The following is a 21,660-nucleotide window of genomic DNA, read 5'->3' as shown; positions in this document are numbered from 1 at the left end:
AGATCTTTGGTAGCCTAGTTGAAGGAGTGCTGGTGTCCCTGCCTCCACACCCTCAGAGTTCTCCTCACCATGCTCCTCTTCTGACTCACTACTGGATTTATCATCTGTGGCCTGTGCAGCTGTGTCAAGATCCTCTTCCTCCAATGGGTCTCCCATTGCCAGTGCCAGATTGTGGAGAGCGCAGCATGCAACCGCTATCAGTGACACCCACTCTAGGGGGTATTGTAGTGCACCCCCTGAACAGTCCAGGCACCAGAAGCGCATCTTGAGAAGACCTATAGTCCTCTCTACCACCACTTTTGTGGAGGCATGACTCCTATTGTAACACCGCTCTGCCTCTGTTCTTGGGTGGTGGAGAGGAGTCATGAGCCACTTCTTCAACGGATAGCCATTGTCACCCAGCAGCCATCCACCCTGTCGGGCGGGAGCACTGAAGAGCCTCGGCATCTGGGAGTGTCTCAGGATGTAAGCTCCATGGGAGCTGCTAGGGTACCTTGCACAGTCTTGAAGAATCTGCATCCTGTAGTCACACACCATCTGCACATTCATGGAGTCGAATCCCTTCCTGTTGACGAAGGCACCCGGCTGACCCGCTGGCGCCTTGATGGCCACGTGTGCAGTCAATGGCACCCTGGAAACGGGGAACCCAGCAATTGCTGCAAAGCCTCTGGCTTGCTCAGCCTGGCTGGCCTCATTCGTACGGTAAAGAATAAAGGTCAGTACCTGCCTGAACAGAGCTTCTGTCACCAGCTTGACGCAACTGTGGACAGCTTATTGGGAGACTCCACACAGATCCCCAACTGACCCCTGAAAAGAGCCGGAGGTATAGAAGTTGAGGGCCACTGTGACCGTCAGTGCCACTGGTATATGGTGTCCACCCACACAGTCTGAGCTGATCTCAGGCCCAATCATCATAAAAGTGGAGGTCACGGTCTCCTTTGAGAGATGGAGCCTCCTTCAGGATTGCACCTCAACCATATTTAGGTACCTGCATTTCTGCCTGTAAACCCTGGCAACAGGATGATGGTGTCTTCTGTGGACCCTTCCGCCTTGGACTTCCTTCTGGCCCTGCGCCCCTTGTGCCTATCCTCCCACAGGTCCCTCCCCTGGAGGCTGCATTGGGACACCTGGCCTCCTCTCCCTTCTGCCCATCTCTTCTTCCTCAGAGGAGGTGCCACCAGTGGAGACCACAATCCCCATTGATGGCCGAGCTGCTCCAACTCCTGCTCTTGCTCCCTGATCAAAATATCATGTGAGTGCGTGGTGACATCGGACACTCACCTGATGTCACTGCACGCTATTTTATGCTTGAGTGTGTCGGGTGCGTGCCCGCATGCCGAGTGAAAAATTCTGCCCATAAAGATGTTTTCATCATTCCGATTTTCACAGCCTTTGCCGATAGAGTCTAGGATTGGTAAGGCAAACATGACTTTGAAAATGAATATAAAAAGAAATAGTAAAGTATTCTATTGGCACAAAAGTAACAAAAGGAGAATTAAGATAGGCAAATGGCCATTAATTGATGAGTAAACTAAATTCAGAGGGGACAATACTGAAATGGCAGGAATCCAAAACAGATACTTTAGCTCACTTTTCACTGAAGAGCCTACCAAGGAGGAATTTACGAAACAGACAATGCCAAGAATGATTTGACCACATTGAAAGTGTTCCCACAATTCTGTTGTGTAGGCACTTCCAGGATTTTGAACAAGAAACAATTGAGGAATGGTGAGATGTGTCTAAGTTGAGATAGTTTGACTTGGAGTGGGTCTTGGAGGTGATGGTGTTCTAAAGTACCTGCTGCCCTTGCCCTTCTAGGTGGCTGAGGTTGTAGAATTGGAAAGAGCTGCTGATTGGTGAGTTGCTGCATCCTGGAGATAGTAGACACTGCAGCCACAATACACCAATGGTGGGGAGAATGTTTAAGCTAGTGAACGGGGCACTGATCAAGCAAACTATTTGCCCCGGGTAATGTCAAGCTTCTTTCGTGTTGTGGGAGCTGCATCCATCCAGGCAAGTGAAGAGTGTTCCATCACACTCCTGACTTGTGTAGTATAGGTAGTGGAGGGGCTTTCGGCAAGGCAGAAGATAAACCATTCATCACAGAAATCGAGCCTCTGACCTGCTCTCATAGTCATGATATTTATTTAACGTATCCAGTTCATTGGTCAATGGTGATGCCCATGATGTTGATGGTGGGGGACTCAATGATCATAAAGCCATTGAATGTCAAAGGAAGTTGGTGACATCATTCACCAGCCAAGTCTGGATGATGCACGAGTTATGAACTTAGAAATTGCAAATGGAGCTGAACACCTAACAATCATCAGTGAACAGCCCCACTTCTGACCAGAGGATGGATAGAAGGTCAATTTCTAGTTGCCAAGGGGCAGCATGTAAGTAAGGAGAGGGAGCCAGTATTAGATTGTTTCAATGTTTTATCATAGACTGGTATTAAGTTTTAGAAAAAGAATCCTAGGATTTTTCCACCTGTATGTTTTCACTTGGCCTCTTCATGGTCCAGGATACCAGCTGAGGTCGTTAGAATGCGGTACCCAAACTGACGGGAAGGCAGGAGACCATTTTGCTACCTTTCTAGCTCCTTTATCTGAACATTGAATCTGGGGCTAATGACACCGCACTTGTTCAGTCTGCCTGTGAGATTGACAACTATTTTCCCACCCCTGTGGTCATCAATATTGATGGACTCTGCAGATAATGGCGTGAAAACTGGAAGAGAAGCCATTGCTTTGAGATGCTCTGGGTTTGATTGGATTGATGGCAGTGTCACTGAGCTAGACAACTCAGGAAAGGCATTGAAGAAGGATGGCATGGTTGACCATGTTGAAGACTGCATAGAGGTTGAGGAGGACAAGGAAGAACATGGTTACAGTGAGAGTGGATTTTTTAAATTACATATTCATTCATGGGATGTGGGTGACACTGGCTAGGCCAGCATTTTTATTGCCCATCCTTAATTGCCCTTGAGACTTGAGAAATTAGTGGTGAGCTGCCCTCTAGAGCCGCTGCAGTCCATATTCTTTATGGACTTTCTGGCAATTGTGATACAACTGAGTGGCTTGCTAGGCCATTTCAGAAGGCATTTAAGAGTCAACTACATTGCTGTGGGTCTGAAGTCACGTGTAGGCCAGACCAGGTAAGGACAGCAGATTTCCTTTCCTAAAGGAAATTAAAGGGGTTTAAAGGACATCAGTGAACCGTATGAGTTTTTACAACAATTAACAATGACTTTATGGTCATCGTTAGCCTTTTAATTCCAGATTATATTTTTGAATTCAAATTCCATCATCTGTCGTGATAGGATTTGAGCCTGGGTCAACAGAGCTCTGTCTCTGGGAAGAGTGTCCTGCAGTCAGCATCACAGTGAAGCAGTCTGGGAAGAGTGTCCTGCAGTTAGCATCGCTGTGAAGCAGTTTGGGAAGAGTGTCCTGCAGTCAGCATTGCGGTGAAGTAGTCTGGGAAGAGTGTCCTGCAGTCAGCATCACGGTGAAGCAATCTGAGAAGAGTGTCCTGCAGTCAGCATCGCGGTGTGGCAGTCTGGGAAGAATGTCCTGCAGTCAGCATCGTGGTGAAGCAGTCTGGGAAGAGTGTCCTGCAGTCGGTTCTTGTTGAAAATAACAAGAGCAACATCACAAGACAGCACAGGAGAGCGGTGGAAAGATCAGAACCAGCGCAAGTGTGGGGAAGCTTCAAAAAGTGACGTCAGTACAAAGGTGAGAGCTGATTGTTGAGTAGTGAGTAAGTGTTTTTCTCCAGTTTAAAATAGATTAAGCCAAGGAAAGGTAAGGGTTCTAGTTTTTATTTAAAGTACATAAATAATTTAACTTTTTCGCTGTATATAAGTGAAAGTAAGGGTTTTTATTTTCAACTAGAGGTATGGCAGGGCAGCCCAGTCTCGTGTTATGTACCGCCTGCAACATGTGGGAAGACTTAGACGCTCCTTATGCTCTGACCGACCACGTGTGCAGGAAGTGCCACCAGCTACAACTACCTGAACTCCAAGTTTCGGAGCCTGAGCGGCAACTGGAGGCACTGAGGTGCATCTGCGAGGCTGAGTTTCGTGGATAGCAAATTTTTAGACGTGGTCACCCCACAGCTTACAGAAGTGCATACAGTCAGAAGAAACCTGTCAGGCAGATAGTCAGGAAATCCCCAGGGTGCATCTCACTCGAGAACCATTTTTCTGTGTTGGAAAACAGTGAGAGTGATGGTTCCTCTGAGAAGTGCGGCCATGCTCATGGCACTGTGAGTGGCTCAACTGCACGGAAAAAGAAAAGAGCAATAGTGGTAGGAGACGCGATAATAAGGGGAACAGACAAGTGTTTCTGTGGCCGTAGACGTGACCCCAGGATGGCATGTTGCCTCCCTGGTGTCAGAGTCAAGGATGTCACTGAACGGCTGCAGGGCCTTCTAAAGGGGGAGGGCAAACAGACAGAGATCGTGGTATATATTGGCACCAATGACATAGGTAGAAAGAGGGATGAGGTCCTGCAAGCAGAATTTGGGGAGCTAGGGAACATATTAAAAAACAGGACCTCAAAGGTAGTAATCTCTGGATTACTTCCAGTGCCACGTGCCAGTGACTATAGAAATAGGAGGTTAATCCAGATGAATGCGTGGCTGGAGAGATTGCGCAGGAGGGAGGGCTTTAAATTTCTGGGATATTGGGACTGTTTCTGAGGGCGGTGGGACCTGTACAAGGCGGACAGGTTGCACCTGAACCAGAATGGGACCAACATCCTTGCAGGGAGGTTTGCTAGTGCTGTTGGGGAGGATTTAAACTAACTTGGCAGGGATCCTGAGAGGAGGTTCAGCAGGGGGGGATGCACAGCCAAAGTTAGAAGAGAGAGTAAGTGAGTCTGGAAGGCATACTAATTATAGGCCAGTTAAGGTACAAGGAAGTTTGGCAAAGTTGGATGGTATTTATTTTAATACAAAGAGTCTGATGAATAAGGCAGATGAGTTGAGGGCACAAATTAACACATGACATTGTTGTCACAGAGACATGGTTGAGAGAGGGGCAGGATTGGCAGCTCAATATTCCAGGATATAGCATCTTCAGACAAGACGGGGAGAAGGTAAAAGCGGAAGGGGTATCACAGTGTTGATCAAGGAATTAATTACAGCAGTAAGGAGGGATGACATCTTAGAAAGCTGCTCAAATGAAGCCATTTGGGTAGAAGTGAAAAACAAAAAAGGAGCAATCACATTGTTGGGAGTGTACCATAGGCCTCCAAACAGTCAGAGAGAAATAGAAGAGCAGAAATGTAGGCAAATTTTAGAGAAGTGTAAAAATAATAGTAGTAATAGTGGGGGATTTCAACTTCCCCAACATTAACTGGGTTAATCATAGTGTTGCTTAGAGGGAGCAAGTTTCTTAAAATACATCCAGGAGAGATTTAAGCCAGTACGTAGAAGGTCCTACAAGACAGGAGGTGGTACTAGACTTAATTTTAGGGAATAAAGCCAGGCAAGTAGTAGAGGTATCAGTGGGGGAGCATTTTGCAGATAGTGATCATAACTCCGTTAGATTCAAGGTTGTGTACAAGGATGGGCCAGAAATCAGAGTTCTATGTTGGGGCAAGGCCGATTTTAAAACGATCAGATGTGATTTGGACTGGGAGTAGCTGCTTTTAGGTAAATCTGTGTCAGAGCAATGGGACTCATTTAAGGGGCAAATAGGGAGAGTACAGGGCCAACATATTCCAGTAAAGACAAAGGGACCAACAAATCCAGGGAACCTTGGATGTTGAGGGATATACAGGATTGGATAAAGAGAAAAAGGAAGGCTTATGGCAGATACCAAGGGCTCAAAACAGCGGAAGCCCTAGAGGAGTATAGAATGTGTAGGAGGGATCTTAAAAGGGAAGTTAGGAGAGCAAAAACTGGGCATGAAAAAACATTGGCAGGTAAAATAAAGGACAATCCAAAGTTATTTTGCAAGTAAATTAAGAGTAAGAGTATAACTAGGGAAAGAGTAGGGCCCATTAAGGACCATAGTGGTAATTTGTGTGTGGAGCCAGAAGATGTAGGTAGGGTTCTAAATGAATAGTTTGTGTCGGTGTTCACAAGTGGGAGGGACGATGTGGGTATGGAAATCAGGCAGAAGGACTGTGAGATAATTAATGAAATTAGCATAGAAAGGGAGGAGGTTCTAAGTGGTCTGGCAGGCTTAAAAATAGATAAATCTCCAGGCCCAGATGAAATGTATCCCAGGCTGTTGAGTGAGGCAAGGGAGGAGAGAGCAAGGGCGCTGGCAATAATTTTCAATACCTCTCTGGCCGTGGGAGAGGTGCCAGATGACTGGAGGACAGCCAATGTGGTACCGTTATTCAAGAAGGGAGGAAGGGATAGACCAGGGAGCTACAGGGCAGTCGGTCTAACTTCAATGGTAGGGAAACTACTGGAAGCAATTCTGAGGGACAGAATTAATCTACACTTGGAGAGGCAGGGATTAATCAAGGACAGTCAGCATGGTTTTGTTAAGGAGAGGTCATGTCTGACCAATTTGATTGAATTTTTCGAAGAGATGACCAGGTGTGTAGATGAGGGCAATGCATTTGACGTAGTCTACTTGGACTTCAGCAAGGCTTTTGATAAGGACCCGCATGGGAGACAGATAACGAAGGTAAGGGCCCATGTGATCCAAGGCAATTTGGCAAATTGGATCCAGAATTGGCTGAGTGGCAGGGAGCAGAGGGTGATGGTCGAGGGGTGTTTTTGTGACTGGATGCCAGTGTCCAGTGGGGTTCCACAGGGATCGGTGTTGGGTCCCTTGCTGTTTGTGGTATATATAAACAATTTAGACTTGAATGTAGGAGGGTTGATCAGTATGTTCGTGATGACACGAAAATTGGTGGGGTGGTAAATAGGATAGCCTTAGATTAGGAGGATATAGACGGGCTGGTCAGATGGGCTGATCAGTGGCAAATGGAATTTAGTCCGGATAAGTGTGAGGTGATGCACTGGGGCAGGACAATCAAGGTATGGGAAAGCATGATGAATGGTAGGACCCTGGGAAGCACCGAGGATCAGAGAGACCTTGGTGTGCATGTCCACTGGTCCCTTAAGGTAGCGGGACAGGTAGATAAGGTGGTTAAGAAGGCTTATGCAATACTTGCCTTTATTAGCTGAGGCATAGAATATAAGAGCAGGAAGGTTATGCTGGAACTGTATAAAACACTGGTTAGGCCACTGCTAGAGTACTGCGTGCAGTTCTGGAATCTGCATTATAGGAAGGATGTGCTTGCACTAGAGAGAGTGCAGAGGAGAGTTACCAGGATGTTGCCTGGTCTGGAGAGTTTGAGTTACGAGGAGAGATTGGATAGACTGGGGTTATTTTCCCTGGAGCAGAGGTGATTGAGGGGGGACATGATTGAGATGTATAAAATTATGAGGGGCATAGATAGGGTAGACAGGAAAGAACTTTTCCCCTTGGTGGAGGGATCAATAACCAGGGAGCATAGATTTGAGGTAAGAGACAGGAGGTTTAGAATGGATGTGAGGAAGAATTTTTACACCCAGAGGGTGATGGGAATCTGGAACTCACTGCCTGAAAGAGTGGTAGAGGCAGAAACCCTCATAACATTTAAGAAGTATTTGGATGTGCACTTGCAGTGCCATGGCATATGGAGGCTATGGGCCTGGTGCTGGAAAATTGGATTAGAATAGTTAGGTACTTGTTTGACCAGCGCAGACTCGATGGGCTGAAGGGACTTTTTCTGTGCTGTGGACCCATGTGACTCTATGACTCTACTAGTCCAGTGACAATACCACTATGAGCTGTTTCATCATTGTGGCATGTGAGAAACCAGAAATTCAAACATGAAATGCAGGAAAGATGGGTACAGATTTGGGAGGCAATAAAGGTTCAGGATCTTTGGAGAGGAAGGAGAAGCTGGATATGGAATAGACAGAGGGTCGGTATTTTGTGGTGAGAGGGGGGTTGACAGTTGTAGTTTTAGATGCTAGGGAGAAGCCACTGTTAAACTGATAAAAATAGCAAAAAAAAAACAAACCAATGAATCTGCTTTCAATACATTCCACATATTACAATAATATATGGCAAACAGCAACAACGGTGACATGTTACTGGAATGACTTAACAAGCATAAAAGATCCAAAATTTACGAGGAATGAAAGACTGAGCTAACGTTGAATGCAATGTATCTTCTAATTTGCTGTATATGTATATTGATATGAATATGTAATTTCATGATTCATATGCTTTAGGACTTTTCATTTGGGATGATTTTTTTTTGAATATGAGACAAATGAAAGCATCTGGTTTGAAAAGCTGGTAAACATACCCATGATAATTGCAATTCAAATGATGATCTAGATTTACTTAAAGGGATTGAAGTTAGAGGTGTGAAAACAGTAAACAATAGGTGGTTCTCTTTTAGCTTCACAATTGAGCCAATGGGTGTTGTAAGATTGAAGTTGGCTCCATTAGATGCTTACATTATTCATATAATTTTCCCAGATCAAAAGAAGGTTTGAAAGCAACTAGTTAAAAAAGGAAGGTTTTAAAGTATCCATATACTTTTCAGATCAAAGGGCAGTTTTAAAATTGGAAGTAATTGGTTTACATTTCTGTCTGGAACATCACAGGTATGCCACATTGCGATGGAAGTAGTCTATACAGAGAGGGGCCCTTTTTGTTTTGGCTTTGTCTCTGTGCTGGTCTCACAGAAAGACAGTTGAAGTCAGCCTGGGAGAAACTTTGAGACAGGCATTTGATGACTGGGTCAGGAGTTATAAAGCAGCTCTGGACCAGGAGCAGAGAGCTATCAACAATTAGGGACATTTCTGAGTTGGAGTCACTAAGCTAGAGTGCAGTGACGCCCAAGTTTGACCTGGGGTGTCTGCAATACTGAGGTGCTTAAGGAGAGTTGGAGGGTCACCTAGTTGGGTGCTAGGGAAAGGACCCCAAGAAATCCCATACTTCAGAGAATAGTGGGAATACTGAAGGAAATCACAGTGAATTCTAGAAAATTGTGGCACACCTTTGTTCGATTCAAGGAGAAGTGAAGGAACCTGCAAGATCCTGTAAAGTTTAGGGGAACTTTTGGATGGAAATAAAAGTAGAATGGGGAGTGTCCTGTTGCAGGCTTAAACAATAATTGTCAATGAAATATAGGGCAGAATTGTCCCAGAATTGCACTAAGTGCTATAGCGGGCGGGAAAAAGGACGTTTTACCCGCCGGCCTCAATGGAGGCTTTTTACGCTGTATCGTCCCATTCCTGCCTCATTAATTATGCAGTCATAGGAAACACACTGTTTTGCTGGTGGACGGCCTCTGAATCACCCGCCACGCCATTAATCTCACCGTTTCCTCACTCCAGGTGCCATATCTAAACTCCAATTGTGCACACAGTTCTCAATGTTTGCAGCCCAGGACTGCTCCAGTGAAAGCCAGGAAGAGTTCAGTGACCTGTCACTGGAATGCCTTTTGGAGGCCCGCCGTGATGGCCTCCAGCCCAGATCTGGCTGCAGGAGGTCCAGCAAGCTCACGACTCTGGCTTGGGAGGCAGTGGCAGTGGTGGTCAGTGCCAATGCTACACAGAAAAGGTTGGCCATCCAATGCAGAAAGAGGATGAATGATCTCATCCGTGCTGCCAGGTTAAAGCAACCATCGCATCACTCTAAACTCACAAGCTCACAAGGCCATCACACATTCACTGGCATCTCACTCACTGTCAGCTCAAGAGACATCACCGCTCACTCTCTCTCACACACACTCTCACATCTCCCTCTGGTCTTATCTCCTCTGGAGACTGCCTCCTCAGCCTGCGCCATCTTGAGGTACTCGCACAGATCAACATGTGCCCCCCACCCACACACACACCCTGGGATACCCACCATCCCCAGTGCAGTGCAGCCTCTTCCCTTGCCGAGGCCTCTGTGGACGATTGCAAACTGGTTTCATGACGGCATGATTTTCATGATTTTTGGCCTTCCCGCCATATTGTCCACTCACGCCTGCCATGATGCCCAATGCCAATGGGCATGGAAAATTCCACTCAAAGGACAGAATTTTCTGCCTGTCGGGTGGGCAGGCCCCACCCAATCTCCGGCGGGCAGGGAGCCGATCGCCACCAGAGAAGCGGGCCCCACGCCATTTTACGTGGACGGGCCAATTAAGGCCTTCCCAGCGTGACGTCTGGCAGGAAGTGCTATGCGCTTCATGTGCGGGTGGGGGGGATTCCCCAAATGCAAGAGTGCGCATGAAAGAGCGCACATCTCCTTGAGGCTAAGTGCTGTCTCAGGGAGATCGCTTACACGTTGAAAAATATGAAAAATAGAAAAAAAAATTCCCTAACATGTTCCCCTCATGACAATGTCACATGAGATAGGACATGTTCATAATTTACATAATAAGTTTATTAAACTTTTTAAAACCCTACATGAAACCTCATCCCGCCGGTGGATGAGGCTTCATGTTTTTTCTATTGCCCACCAGGGCTCCTGGCTGACCCACCAACCTTAAGGTTGGACGGGCAGGTCCTTTAATTGTATAATTGATCCTGTCAATGGCCTCAAGTGGCCATTGATAGGTCGGCGGGCCCGCAGCTGGTTTTGCTGCGCCCCCTCCTTCCCGAAAATTTAAATGCGGTGGGGTGATGTCGGGGGTTCCGCTGAGGTCATCCCGCATCATTTTAGGTGTCAGCGAGCGGGCCCCACCCCCTGCTTGCCAACAGCAAAATTCTGCTCATGGTGTTAAGTTAGTAGTACTTGCTTTGTTTAACCTGTATGCTTTTGTTTAAAATTTGAAATCTTGCGGCATAATTCTTCCAAGTGATAACTGGGAGTTTGAATTTCTTTTTAAAAGTTATTGGTCTCCACTGAGATCATAACAATATTATCTTTATTTCACAGACTTGTTTTAAAATGGATAGCAGTATTTGCTGTGTGACAGTCTACTCTATGGTAATTAACCAGAATGAGTTTGTATTTTATCGTCCATGGAATTAAGTATTTGTGGCTTGTGGAATTACAACTGACTTACAGCAATGGGCTTTGCATCAAGCACGGTACATACTAATGTTATGATCCTGTTAGCAATCAGTAACTTTTGGTTTAAAGTAGACAAAGTTTGATATCCCAGGTACTGACTAAAAGAACAAAACTACAGGATTCCACAGTTTTTAAACAAACAAAATGAATTTTGCTTTACAAAGTCAGAAAATAAAACAATTTTCAATATCTGTCTTGTACTCTAATATTCAGAATTAAAATGAGTTACATGTGAATTAACAGGCAAACTGCAGTCGAACACACTACGCTGCACAATAAGTGGCAGATGCGACCAAGACAGATCCCACAAATTTTTCAGAAACCCAACCAGTGTCCAACGTGAGTACACAATATCATTAAAACTCTGTCTCCCTCTTGAGGGAGTTCATGTCTTTACCTTCAAAGGTCTGGCCTCTGAATTCCTTGCAAAATTCACTCTGACTCAGACTGCCTCAACGACTGCTCACTTCTAGATGGTTTAATCTCTTCTCCTGAGGCTATTTTCGCTGGTCTCATGAAGCTGCACTCCAGCACCAACTCACAGGCACATCTCCAGATCTTCAGCTACGCCGAGCAGAACACCACCAGTCCAAAGAGTTACCTTTGCCCCAACAACCCGCAGCACATAGTTAACGACCTTCCACTAATTTTTCAGCTCTCCAGGACTTCTCTTGAGCCCTCACTACCAGGAGCTTGCCAACAGCAGTACTTTTGTTGCCTGGAGTCTTCCCTTGATCCTCTCCCTTGCGGTTCCTACTGGTGGTCTCCTCCTGGTGGCTCCTCCCCTGGTGACCTCTCTCTCTGGATCCTCTCCCTGGGTTCCGTCTCTCAGTTCTGGGACTCCCCTTGTTATACTACCAAAACCTGGGTCAGATGATTGTTGTTTTCAAGCCACACAGACACACTCCAGATGCCCAAGCCCTTTAATGAATAAAAACGAGAACAGAGCATGCTGCGCATGCCGGGAACTCTTGGGCCTGCTGAGAAATTGAGTCCTCAGCCTACACCTGGAACCAGGTAAGTTCCTATTTCTTAACACTAATTATCTCTATTGACAATGGCTACATGGGAATGGGTAGTAAAATGGTTGCAGTGATCCACTGTGGACTTGCAGTTCCCCCTCCTTTTCTTACCTCAATTATATAATCCTTTCCATCCTTTCCATGGACAGCCTTCACAGCACAGATATCCAGCCCACCAAATATTTCACAGCATGTATCAACCCAAAGCCTGTACCTGTCATACAGAAAAGGAAAAACAGGTTTTAGGTGGTGTCCAAAGGTTTTATTTTAACTATGCTACAGATCACAACCATTATTGCAACAAGATGAGAAAAGAACATTCTCCGCTACTTTCGAGGAATGTTTACTTTCTACTGTGTGATGAAAATGGAATGAAGTTCTATTGCTAAATGTTATGGTTGTATGCAGAAACAAAAGCCCCAATATTAACTGCTGATCAGGAGTTGTGTTGGCAGGGGCAAAGTCTGATGGCAAACCATCCACCTTCTACTGTTTGAGGCCTAGAAGATTTTAATGCCCATGTCTCATCAGCATAGGTCTTGACAGCCTCGCTCTTGAACCAAATGGGAAGCTGTAGCTGATTTCAGGTAGCAGGAGCTTGTTGCCATTGACATGAAGGAATGGTCCTTGGCACTTAGGTAAGTAATTGGGAGGGGTGCTGGGAGGGCATCATGGCTGAAGGAGGGGCAATGAAGCCGGGGCCCACAATGAAGCACTGAAAAATATTTATCTTTCTAGGCTACTTCTGGTGTGTGCTCCTTTTGCCACCAGGTTAGCCTGCTTGGGAAGCTGCAATCGGGGCCCTATGAAAGCCTCCAGTTAAGATTGCAACTGGATTCTGATTACCTAATCTGAGCTCGATCTGCGTATTTGAAGGAGGATCCAATTGCCTTCCAGTGGTTTTTGCTCTTGCCTGTTATGAAGAGCAGGTTACAATTGTGGGTAAATCACACCGGCTATTTAAACTACCTGCCAGTTTGATTTTCAATAGGTAGGCAGGGTTATGAATGGCCCTAAAGGCTCTTTGATAAAATAAGAGACAGAAATGAAATTAAGGATGAGGCAGTAATTGTGCGCTTTAATTGACAGAACACTGTCTGAGCTTGTCTGTGCAAAGCTGCTTGTAGATATTTTGACAAGTGGCTCTTTTAAGAAAGTGTATGCAACTACTTTTGAACTGGTTAACTTAAGATGGGGCACTGACAAGAATTGGTACCTGCTCATTAGGTAGTTTCATTATGTTAGCAATGCAGCTGGTGACATGGGGTAGAATTTCAGACCTGTAAAAAAACACTCTTAAAAGAAGATTTTAATTTCAGCATGTTATAGCTCTTGAGCATTTTCTCAAGTGATATCCTTGCCATTCACAGGGAACTTTTGGGCAGACTCCGTTCCTGAAACAAGCAGGAACAGGCTGCATTGCAAATTTCAGTTCCACGCCCACATGTGAATTCCAAGAGGCTGTTCCTGCAGGATGATTTGGATATTTTAGTGACTTTTTAAACTCTAAATCTGAAAACATAATTAGTGAGACTATAATGTCGGCATAAGATTGAACAACTGTTTATAAACAGTTTGGAAAATGAAATGCCAATTATTTTACTTTGATATTTATATTGTTTAAATATAGATACTTGGATCTACCACATTCAACAATGTGGCATAGTATTAATGATGTGGGAATTGTGTGTGGAGGGGAGCAGAGTCTGTAACCCCTTTTAATAGTCCATCCCTTAATACCATACTAACTTCAGGAACAAAGAGCAGGAAGAACATGAGAATCAGGAAACAACAATAAAGGCAAATGACACCGGCTGTCTAACTGGACTCCAGATTGGCACAAAGTGCCATTTGATAAATGCAACTGCCTGAGAAATGAATAATCTTATTAGAAAATATGGCAATTGATATTATTTGCAGCCCATTATTTAGTCAAAATGTAAATTATTCTGGTTCCGAAGAAGAATCATCCGGACTCAAAATGTTAACTCTGTCTTTCTCTACACAGATGTTGTCAGACCTGCTGAGTTTTTCCAGCGTTTTTTATTTTTGTTATAAATTAGTCTATCTAGTTTTAATCTGCATTGGTAATGATCATAGTTCTTTATATTGGTTTATAGACCAGCAGATTGTGGGAAGAAGGAAGAAATGGTGATTGAAATAATTTGTTCTTTCCATTATTGAAATTGTCAGCAAGCTTACTCTTTTCAGAAACTGCCCTTAATTCCTGAATATCGAGGTTCTTTCTGGACACCAAAATTAAGTGAGAAATACATACCCCATGAATGACAAAAGTTACCACTTCCTGATATTCAAAATGTGCAGATAATTGATGGTTAACAACTTGTAACTAAAAAGCTTTTCAAAGTTTCCATCACCACAGCTGGAACTGGAGTAGGAAGCAAGGCTTAGCTCACAAGTTTTCCCTTTTGCCCTTCAAAGTGAAGTTGGTTAAAACTGAATTTTTAATATGTACAATTTTTACTAAGGAAGTAAATCAAGTATCTAAAGGTTTAAAATGTTTGTTCATCTAAAGCAATGATTCCACTAAATGAATTATTTATACTAATATTTAACTCAACACAACTGAAAATGACTATAATTGCTGCCTAAAGAGTGCATAGATAACGCCCAACAATCAAATAGATGGCATGTTTTTAACCAAGTTACTCATAAATTTAAATTTTGATTTGTTTTGTAGTCCACAATGCTGGATCGTTGCAAGAAACAATTAGTCAAAGGAGTCATACAAGCAGGAGCATTATCAAATGAGGAAAGTGAAGAAGCAGCAGAAGTGGGAGGACCACTTCACACTTTGCAGCAAAAGGTGTGAGGGATGAGGTAATTGCACAGTGACCTGTGCATTCCTCTGTTCTCCAAACTTCCAGATCCCTTCTACATTAATTGTCTTTGTTACATCCTTCAACACTCACTGAATCCTGTGTGGAAAAAACATTGACCTCCATACCAATGACATATTAACAAAGTTGATTCAGAAGCTACTAATAATCTATGCGGCAAACCAAATTGTCTATTTTTTAAATCAAATTAACAATGTCCTGTTTCCCTGAGCTGACCAGTACATCACCATCCTCATCGGCCTTATCGGCCAATAAGAGAGAGCTCAGGGATTTGCAGCAGTGACTGGCTTTCCTTGCATCTGGGTGTCTTTGACTGCACATTGTCATTAGAGCACCAGAATACTAGCAGCATTCACTAATAGAAAAGCTACCCTTCCATTAATGTTTGGGTAGTCTATGATTACAGAAACAGGATCTGTGCAAGGGACCCAGGCATTGTCGCAATGCATTTATCTTGCTTCAAACTACCCCCACCGCACCCACCACTATAACTAATCCTTCTGGAAGCATAGCAGGATGGCTACTACAGGAAAAGAGACCACCCATACACATGTCTCCCACATTGTAGTGGTGACCTTGCTATACAGAGGGATACACATTTGGAGGAATTTGAACTAATATTTGTAATTTTCTAGAAAATTCTGGTGCAACTATTGGCATACGACTTGGGTTGTTATTTTTCAAGAAGGAAATTTATATCTAACTAATTGTTGCCAGTTTTACATCACCTCTGAGATAGGTTAAAACAATGTCATTTATTGAAATAACTCTGCCCCTTTGTAAAGTATTACTTGCATGAAGTTCCTGGATTCACACAAAAAATGCAGTAGTGTAGATTTACGCAATTTCTTCCCTGTGTCCTCCTCTTCCTATCCCATCCTAACACCTTCTTCCTCCTGGGCATGGCTAGAATTTCCATTGTGAGAGAAAGGTGAAGCTAACATGCTGCTCATTGGAGTAGGGATGTGAGCATATTCTCTTCTTACCATTTCCCTCTTTTATTCCTCCACCTATATTTTTTCCTTCTGCTTTTCCTAGGGCAGAAATATTGTTCAAGGGGTGGTGGGTATGCTGCTATTTTTTGGGGAAGGGCTAAGTCAGGAGCTGGGCATGCTGCCTTGTGAGCGAAAAAGGATTGTGCAATGAATGGTGGACAGAGTAATGGCCATGCCACTTTTTGAGGCAGTGATTGAGAATTGGAATGTTGTTTAGTGGGGGAGTAAAAGAGGGGTTGAATTTAATTGCCCCCACCATTGGAGCTGAGATTGAAGGTGGGGGTGGGCTGTTTGATTGGATGGGTGGTTTCAGGGTTGAGGCCCTGCCAGCTACTGAATCCCCCCAATGAAACTCCAAGCAGAAGGGTGGAGGCAGCATTCCCACCTGGAGGCCAATTGAGACCCTTAAGTAGTCATTTAAGGGCTACCTAAAGGCCTTATGTCGCTGCAGCTGGTATTTAAACAGCAGTGGGTAGGGAACTCGCCATCTGGGAAGATAACCCAGCAAACGCTGTCAGAATTGCCTGGGGGCTGGTGGGGTGCGTCCTTCATTCTCTGTGCCTGATCGAGGGACCAGCAATCGGGTTGGGGGTTGCAGAAAGCTGTTGGCAATCCCTCCTGAAGGCCCGAGTGCAATACTGGCAATGGCCACCACCCCTGGTAGCGCTGCCGGTACTTGAGAGCTGACAGTCTCTGATTGGCCGGCAGCTCTCGGGGGCCATATTTTCACCCTGCTCAGGGCTTCATTTGAAAGGAGGCCCAACACTGTCCAGGTAAGTACTTGATTGCCTAGGCATAGCTTCAGGCCTCTTAGAGAAAAGGGACATGGGGTTCCCACTGGTTTTCTAGTTGGTGGGCTGGCTGCCCATTGCCAACATTAAATTGAGATTGTTGCTCTAGTGGATGATGCTGAAAATCTTGCTCAGTAGGGAAATTTCAGTGTTACCACATTCTAATTAGGGTTCCCAATTCAAAATGGATGCAGTTCAGAGAATCAATGCGACTGTGTTGTAGCCATGTATCAACTTGTGCGCTATTTGAATATGGATATATCAACTCATGTTCTGCTTGAATATGGATGAATTAATTTTGCCTTGTTGTGCCGTATGGTTTAATTTTCCGATAAAGTTCCTTTTAATTTAGTTTACCTAGTTGCAAAATGGGCTGGAACATTGAATGTGATGCTGACAGCTGGTAGGCACTTACCAAAAAGGAGGAAATATCATTAAGAAGGGAAATTGGAAAAACTTAATCCTATGTAATTACAGTTTAGATTAATTGGTTGAGGGCACCGCTGGGTGCAAATTAAAGCGGGAATCATGAAATATTATGTTCTTTCAAATCATGGTATGTTTTTCAGTTATTTGAATATTTAGCTGTGGAAAGAACTCATAATGGTTTTATGGATATTCTCTAGAGTAAACATAACCAAAGCATTTTCTCTATTAAAACTCTTTATCCATGCTTTACCTAACACAATATTGGAGAATGAGATACCATTAGCAGCTTGAAGGTTTTCAAGGAAATTGGAACCAGATGTTCTGGTTGTTATTTAATCTAACTTAAGAATATATGAAACATTGAACTCATGTCAAGGAAATAATTGGCAATATCAGACTAAAGCAGTGTCCAGTTAAACCAACAGACCAAATAGACAAGCGCTCAAGAAAAAGGAGTAGACCATATGGTCCATCGAGCCTGCTCCACCCTTCAATACGATTAGGGCTGATCTTGGGCTTCAACTCCACTCTCCTGCCCATTCCACATGTCCTACATTCCCTGAGAGACCAAAAGTCTGTCTACCCCAGCCTTAAATGTATTCAACAATACAGCATCCATGACCCTCTGGGGTGGAGAAATCTAAAAGATTCACCACCCTTTGAGTAAAGTAATTCCTCCCCCTCTCAGTCCTAAATGATCAGGCCCTTATCCTCAAAATGTGCTCGGGTGTTTTAAGTTCTCCAACCAGCGGAAACAATTGCTCAGTGTTTACCCTATCAAGCCCCTTCAGAATTTTGCAGGTTTCAATGAGATCATCTCTCATTCTTCTAAACTCCATAGAAAATAAACCCAATTTACTTAGCCTCTCATCATAGGACAACCCTCTCTTCCCAGGGACCAATTTAGTGAACCTTTGCTGTACCTTTCTTAAACTGCACACAATATTCCAGATGTGGTCTCACCAAAACCCTGTACAACTATAGCAAGGCTTTTTTATTCCCATATCCCAATCTCCTTGCATTAAAGGTCAACGTGCCATTTGCCTTCCTAATTGTTTGCTTTACCTGCATACTAACTTCCTGTGTTCCTTGTACAAGCACACTCAAGTCTCCTTGAACATCAACACTTACAAGTTTCACACCTTTAAAAAAAATATGCTGCTTTTCTATTCTTAAGAACAAAGTGAATGACTTCGCACTTCCCTGCATTATGTTCCATCTCCCATCTTGTTGCCCACTCACTTAACTTGTCCATTATTGCTTTGTAACCTCTATCCTTTTCTGCCATTTCCTCATTCCCCATGATAATTTCTCCTGTCTCTGCATCCAAAGGACCAACACTTACTTTAGCTACGCTCTTCCTTTTTATATACTTATAAAATCGCTTACAATCTGTTTTTGTATTCCTGGCTTGTTTACTCTCATATTCTATAGGCAGGATTTTGAGATTGTCGGGTGGGCACAGTGGGTGTGCCTGGGAGCAGCCAGGAAATGGTCCACTGCCTGTGATCAGCTGCTGACTGCGATTTCACGCTGGTGGGCCAGTTAAGGCCCCAGAAGGCTGCCACAGAAGGATGAGTGTTCAGCATTCCCAATGGAGTTGAGTGCAGCTGGACATGGCAGACAGGAGGGCAGGTTGGGTAGGCACTTGGTCCCCACCCCGCTTTTCTGACGAGTGTCTAATGGTCCTCCTGGAGGAGGTGGCTGGGGCACCCTTGTCCCTAGAGATAGGAGGAGGAGGCCACAGCACCTCATCAAGAGGGCATGGGAGGAGGTGGAAGTAATGGTGAGCAACCATGACATGGTGCGGCGTACATGGGTGCAGTGCCGGAAATGCTTCAATGACCTGCTGCGCTCAGGAAGGGTAAGTACCCTGTTGGCATGGGTCAGTGTGCAAAAGTATTAAAGTGTGGCCCCACCCCCCGTGGACCTCAGGGGTACTAGAGATGAGTGCCAAATGTCAATGACACTGAAGCTGGCCAAGGGTGTGAGCCCTGGCTGTTTGAGTGCCATGTGGCTCGAGGGCCATGACTTGGATGTGTCCTGTGAGGTGTTCCTCAGCTGGGGTTGGCCAGGCTGCAATGGCGCTGCAGGTAGGGAAGTGGACTAATCATTCCCCATGATAATTTCTCCTGTCTCTGCATCTAAGGGACCAACATTTACTTCAGCTACTTTATGTTCCTCTGTCCTTTCAGGAGAAGACAAGCCATAACCAGGCAGAGAGGGCACATAGAGGCGGAGGGCAGCCCAACCTTTTGTTACACAATGCTAGAACTACGATAGCTTTATTGCTAGTCAGTTCCACAACACATTGTTTTTGTGACAGCTTCCTGGAGCAATCTACAAACTCTTTTAGCAAATTTATGGTAGCGGTGCAACAGAAAATCGGAGCAAATTCAGGACCACTGTTTCAAGTTATAACTGCAGCAATGTAAATCTCAGCTAGATTTTCCTGGCATATGAAAACAGGGTAGAGGGTGGTGCTGGGAAAAAACGCAGAGCACCGTGTTGGGATGGCTGCATGATGCATTCCCGGCTCTGAATGGGCGACTTACCAAGGGACGAGTTGGGAACTGTTTTGGTGCCTGCTCCACAGAGACTGGCAGCCAAGTACTTCAATTAAGGCCCCACTTCAGGATTATTTTGAGCTGATTCTGATAGTTAACCGACATTGAAGCAACCCCACCAGTGTCTTGAGGCCTTGTGGTGGCAGGTCAAGGGCCATTAGGCAGGCTTCAGATCCCAACGATAGGTTCATGGGGGCAAAAGACCACATGGTCTTCATCAGTGTATTGGCCTGCAGAGTGGTTTCCCCTCCTTACCAATGACCCTACCAGCTTCAGGAATCTTCATTGCAGCCCTTCAGCTTTGACCAGCAAGGGCACCTCCACCTGATTGGCCTGCCAGCATCAGAGCCCAGCCGCCATTCTTAATAGGATGGCAAAGGTGGAGGTGGCCAATTAGGAGGCTGCCTCTTGAAAAATTGCGCTGCCAGCTTCACTGCCAGAAAATACAGTTTTGTTACCCTCATCTGGTACGAATGTCAGGATCTCAAAGCCCAGTTGGGTCATGGTTCTTAGCGGAGAGTTCATAGAAAGTAAAAACAAATCAAAAGAAAAACACTGCAAATCTTGAAAACCTGCAATATAAACAAAATTGCAGGGTATATGCATCAGATCCATCAGCACCTTTAAAAAGAGAAAGGCAGGTTAACACCTTGGGTGCACAACATTTGTAGAATTGGAAACTAAAAAAGAAGTGAGTCCATTAATAGGACTGAACAAAAGGTGAAAACATATGGACATTAGTGGACTTGGCATAAGAACATGAGAAATAGGGGCAGGAGTAGGCCATATGAGCATGTACTTCTGGTATGTACTTCCAGCATTTCTGTTCTTGTAGATTTCCAATTTTGTTTTATTTCTCCCATTGACTTCCTTTATTGTGTGCATTTTTTCTATGTCATTTCTCCTCCTCATTTTGCTGTTTTCACAGCAGTTATCTTTCTGGTATTTTGCTGCGATGAGTTTTGCGTGTTATCCGCCACTTTTCACTTTTACAATATACCTGTTTGGTGGTCATTCATCCCCATTATCCCTACTCTGTGACAGGACTCAGCAGTTGAGATTCTTGATTACCACTTGCTCTTCTCCTTCCTTTGTTTATTCTTTGCTATTAATAACCTCACATATCGTTCCCTTTACACATCCCAACAGACTTCCTCTGTATCTGCAACATTTCCTAAGATAGCAAATGATTTAATGCATAAGGCTAGCAAAACAGGAAAAAAGAGCTACTTTAATTCATAGTAGTGCCTTTTATTATGTAATGCTTTGCTCTTTGCAATCACAGAGTGGTGGGGGGGGGTGGATTTTATTGGGGCCAGCAAAAGCAAGAAATGTGGCAGGCAGGGTGACTTAATTAGGTGGGAGCTGAAATTTCACTTTCCCAATAGTGGGTTCAAATTTAGAGATTGACTCGGCGGCGTGTTTGTGACCCGTGGCAGGTTCCTACTTGTAATTGATTTGTGTGCTGTGAACACTCATAGTGAAACTTTTTGTAAATACGTTCTAGCTTCATGATAAAGTTAGCAGCGTATGAGAATCTCGTGGCACCTGCTTAACACATGAAACCAATGTAATGTGAAATATTTACAAGTGAAATTTAAACCTGAGAAACACTCATGCCACCTTTGTGCTCTTAATAAATTTTATGTTAATGGCAAGGGAATTGGGCAGGAAAGTTGCGGCGGTGATGAAGAGCCTCCCTATTTGTCCAGGAGGCTCTTTAATAGCCTGCCTGTAGCTGCTACATTGTCAGAAGATGACAGGTTTCATCACTGAAAAGCTTTCCCCATCGTGTGATCGCACGTGTCTCCCATGCGCACTGCTGACACTTTAAATTTTAATTGTAATCATATGGGAACCAGCAAAAAGCAAGAAAGCGGAAGTGGTGCACACCTTCTCTTCCACCACCTTTAATATTCTGCACACAGTGTTCTCTATGATCAGGAATGTGAAT

General features: G+C 44.4%; 1 protein-coding gene across 2 annotated transcripts in view; it reads right to left on the bottom strand.

Moving 5' to 3' along the window:
- syn2b (synapsin IIb) overlaps window positions 1-21,660 on the bottom strand; it is a 430,743-nt gene that overhangs the window by 43,392 nt on the left and 365,691 nt on the right. For both annotated transcript variants that reach the window (XM_041190880.1, XM_041190881.1), the window contains exon 9: window positions 12,175-12,277. In XM_041190880.1, coding sequence (XP_041046814.1) covers window positions 12,175-12,277 — 103 coding nt within the window. The remainder of the gene's footprint in view (window positions 1-12,174; window positions 12,278-21,660) is intronic.

Source organism: Carcharodon carcharias, chromosome 7 (genome assembly GCF_017639515.1).
Source record: "Carcharodon carcharias isolate sCarCar2 chromosome 7, sCarCar2.pri, whole genome shotgun sequence".
In the NCBI taxonomy this organism is placed as follows: Eukaryota; Metazoa; Chordata; class Chondrichthyes; order Lamniformes; family Lamnidae; genus Carcharodon; species Carcharodon carcharias.
This window is presented reverse-complemented; position numbering and strand designations above follow the sequence as displayed.